The sequence below is a fragment of the Protobothrops mucrosquamatus genome, unplaced genomic scaffold (assembly GCF_001527695.2).
Source record: "Protobothrops mucrosquamatus isolate PMUCROS unplaced genomic scaffold, P.Mucros_1.0 scaffold9032, whole genome shotgun sequence".
Taxonomy (NCBI): Eukaryota; Metazoa; Chordata; class Lepidosauria; order Squamata; family Viperidae; genus Protobothrops; species Protobothrops mucrosquamatus.
In genome coordinates, this window is record NW_015394824.1 from 1 (window position 1) to 4,281 (window position 4,281).

General features: G+C 41.6%; 1 protein-coding gene and 1 pseudogene across 1 annotated transcript in view; one reads left to right on the forward strand and one right to left on the reverse strand.

Annotated features, from left to right (window-relative positions):
• Positions 1-171: 171 nt before the first annotated feature.
• LOC107300895 lies at positions 172-3,453 on the forward strand (annotated as a pseudogene).
• A 107-nt stretch (positions 3,454-3,560) lies between these two features.
• The window catches only part of LOC107300896 (zinc finger protein 142-like), a 13,256-nt gene continuing 12,535 nt past the window's right edge, over positions 3,561-4,281 (reverse strand). The window contains exon 6 of the mRNA XM_015830179.2: positions 3,561-3,571. Within this exon, the coding sequence (XP_015685665.2) occupies positions 3,561-3,571 (11 nt within the window). The remainder of the gene's footprint in view (positions 3,572-4,281) is intronic.

Below are 4,281 nucleotides of genomic sequence, written 5' to 3' on the forward strand. Positions count from 1 at the left end.
TTGGTCAGTGTATTAGACTGGGACTTAATTTGTTTTGCAGAGAACCTCTCTCTCAACTGCTTTTTCTTTGTTCTCTTTTCTCTGGAACCACTCTATGAGGACAGGTATGAGATTCTAAGATTTAAAAATAAATAATAAAATAACTGTTCCATCTAATCTTCCTCATTTCAGTGGCCTTGAATTTTCAAACGGCTGGTACCGAGATGGACTTGTATGATGGGCTTTTTAGTCAAAATGGCCGCTGTGGTTATGTGTTGAAGCCGAGTTTCATGAGGGATAGAGAGACAGCCTTCAGCCCTGAGAACCATGAAAGCAGGGGTGAAGGTAACCCCTTGAGCTTAATGGTTAAGGTACTGTACATGTCTGTACCCATACTTTAAAGGTTTGGGGGAGGTTAAAAATATGTAACTTCCTCATGCTCAGCCAGACCAATGAACATAGAGTTCTGCCCCTCTCCAAGTTTTTAAAATTATATATATACACATTTGCCACTATGCTTTTATGGTTCAGTAAAGTCCACAATGACCAATAAAAACAATAATTATATTTTAAAGGAATGTACCCTTATATTTCCCCTGTATAATGGCAACTTCTATTGGAATGTTCTTTCTTTTGTACCAGAAAGTCTACATATTATGAAATTAACTAAGGATCTAAATTTGGAGAGAGCTGCATTTTATGTTGCCCGAAATGGGGTGGGGTGGGGCAAAAGGCAAAAATGAAAACAGAGGGAAAAGTACTTTTTTCTCCACCTTTCCTTTTCTTATTACTGCTGCCATCCTACTCTTCTCCTCTCCCCCCAATCAAGCCAGTCATTTACTTTTGTTTGTTTAAAATTCACATCTCCTCTTTCTGGAACACAGGTTCAGTTTGCCAGCAGCCACACAAAAGAACAGATACAATGAAGGAGCTCCCCAAGAATAATGGCTATCTTCTAGCACAGGGGTCCCCAACCTCTGGGCCATGGACTGCTACCGGTCCACAACCTGTTAGGAATTTGGTCACACAAGCAATGGGCGAGCGAAGGAAGCGTCATCTCTACATGCACAGGATCTAGGTTGTGTGCAAAACTATCCCCTCTCAGTCTGTGGAAGACATTTTTTCTTCCGAAACTGGTCCCTGGTGCCAGAAAGGTTGGGGTCCACTGTTCTAGCAGACCCTCCAGCTTCTGCACTCAAAGGAAATGCTGGCAGAGACCTTTGAGAGCATTTGCCAGAGCAATCAATGACTGACTCAGTAACATCAGTGCCAATGCAAAAGTGGCACTTCTAGGGTCAACTGGCAGCTGGGGACAAAAGAAGCCCTGGGCATTCTAGGACTCCTGATGAGTTGCTCTTTGTGTTGAGCAGCATGTTGCGAGTTTCAGCAGTGAGTACTTTTGCAGCTTCTGCCTTGTAGCTTTGACATGAGTTTCATGCTCATGCGATCTTCTCTTTCAGATCATTAGTGGGCAGCAGCTGCCCAAGATTCCCAACAGCAAAGAAGGCTCCATTGTGGATCCGTTAGTGCGAGTGGAGATTCATGGGATCCCTTCTGACAGTGCCAAGCAGGAAACCAAATACATTGACAACAATGGTGAGCCAGTCTTATTGTAAAGATGAAGGACAGTGGGCCTTTGATCTTACGCGTTTTCCTTATTTTTGGTTCATTCAATTCCTATAGCTTTCCCACCTCAGAAATGTGACTCTGGTTAGCTCCCAAGTTAATAGAACTAAAACTGAGCTCATATAAAAAAATTAAAAACAGTTGAAACAGATAAAACAACCAAAAATATTTAAAAATGAGACAGTAAAGACCTATACAGCTCACAAACAAGACAGCCATCTCTCAGGTTCCCCATTTGCATGGGATGATGACATAGGGGTAGGCAGCCTTGGCTCCTTTATGACTCGTGGACTTCAACTCCCAGAATTCTTGAGCCAGCATGGCTCAGCTTGGAAACTCTCCCTTTGCTGGCTCATGAATTCTGGGAGTTGAAGTCCATGAGTCATAAAAGAGCCAAAGTTGCCTACCATTGACATAGCTGTATCCTCAGAGACCCACAAGGTTAGGATCAATTTAACCTCAGGGGAGATGATGTTCCCGAGGGCAGGTGCTGTGACCCCTGTCAGCTAGAACTCCTTCGTAGATGGAATATGCCTGTTCTGCAATCTGTGCCAATGAAATTCAGATTCTCAGTGGAATAAAATAAATCTGTCACTGCAATAAATATACAAACCTGGGGAGAGACAATATTATGTAAATATGCCAAACTTCTTAAGCAACAGGGTACTGCAGTATTTGTACCTCTCTGTATTAAGCCTAGCAAAAACTAGTTGGCAAAGCCTTCTTCAGATTAATGGAGGATATTGTTCTTATGCTGTTTTATATCAATTCAATTTATATCAATTTAATATATAAATTACATCAATTATATTTATGTTGTTTTACAGGGATATTTCTTTTTTAAAAAATTGTTAGTAGATTTGAGAAGGTTTTTTTAAAGAGCATCTCCAAAGTACATTGGCTAAACATTCCTATATAACAAGACAGCAAAGTATAGGAATCATTAAAAAAAATCCAAAGCTGAATCTAATTTTACCACAAAATGCAACAGATTTGCCCAGTTTAATCCAGTGGAATTTCATTATGGCTAACCTTTTCTTCAGAATTTCAGTTGCTTAATTCCACCCAATTTCAATTATTTTATTTTATTTACCTTTGTATTCATGTTGGAAACATGAAGCAAAATATTTCAGAAAGAAAGAGGAACTTTGTCAAAAATACAATTTATATGCCAGTTACCCAGATTCCATACTATCAGCCATAAGGACTTTTTTTTTTCAAGCATTCAGAATAGAACTTGCACGACCGGGGTGTTAAGATGATTGTGAGACAAGAAGGGAAATAGAAGACAATTGTTTAAGGAAGCATATTAGAAACAGCATTGAAGAGAGGAACTGGGTGAGATTTTTAGGGGATGAGACTGGCACAGTCTGAGGCAGCGTTTCTCAGTCTCAGCAACTTTCGGAGTTGCTGATTCTGAGAGTTGAAGTCCACACATCTTAAAAGTTGCCGAGATTGAGAAACATCGGTCTAAGGGAAAGTTAAAAGAGACATTGAAATACCATTTAGTGAGGGCATCTTCACTTTATTTCAAAATTCTTGAACAGGTTTTAATCCACACTGGGGTGAGTCCTTTCGGTTCTACGTGTGGGTCCCAGAACTGGCCCTTCTACGTTTTGTGGTGGAAGATTATGATAAGGCGACTTGGAATGACTTTGTGGGCCAGTATACACTACCTCTCACCAGTGTCAAAGCAGGTATGGGACTCCTTATTACCCTAGTCAAGAAGTGGAGTTACCTCACACCAAGTCCTTGGGATAAAAATAATAATGGTCCCTGTGACAAAGGAGTTGGGGGAAATCACTTGCAACTACATTGGATATTCCTTTTCCAAGAGTATTGCAGTAATGTTTAATTACAAGAGGCTATGACCCCCCATCTGGCTGAATCTCCTGTTAAAATCCTATCTATACAGCTGGGAATTTGTTAGGTCTTCTACCAAGGATATCCTCCTTTCAGCCCAGCTCTAGGGAAAAAAGGAAAGAAAATGTGCTTTCAATCTTTTTTCAGGTGACATCATGGGCTATATTGTTGTTGTTGTTAATTGTGAAGTCCTGTCCGACCCATCGCGACCCCAGGGACTTCCTCCAGGTCTTCCTGTCCTCTACCATCTTCTGGAGTCCATTTAAGTTCACGCCTACTGCTTCAGTGACTCCATCCAGCCACCTCATTCTCTGTCGTCCCCTTCTTCTATTGCCCTCAATCTTTCCCAGCATTAGGCCCTTCTCCAGTGAGTCCTTCCTTCTCATTAGGTGGCCAAAGTACTTGAGTTTCAACTTCAGGATCTGGCCTTCTAAAGAGCAGTCAGGGTTGATCTCCTCTAGGACTGACCAGTTTGATCGCCTTGCAGTCCAAGGGACTTGCAGGAGTCTTCTCCAGCACCATAGTTCAAAGGCCTCAATTCTTTGTCGCTCAGCCTTTCTTATGGTCCAACTTTCACATCCATACATTGCAACTGGGAAAACCATGGCCTTGTGTATACGCACTTTTGTTGGCAGGGTGATGTCTCTGCTTTTTAGTATGCTGTCTAGATTTGCCATAGCTTTCCTCCCCAGGAGCAAGCGTCTTTTAATTTCTTGGCTGCAGTCCCCATCTGAGGTGATCTTGGAGCCCAGGAAAATAAAATCTGTCACTACCTCCATTTCTTCCCCATCTATTTGCCAGGAATTGAGAGGG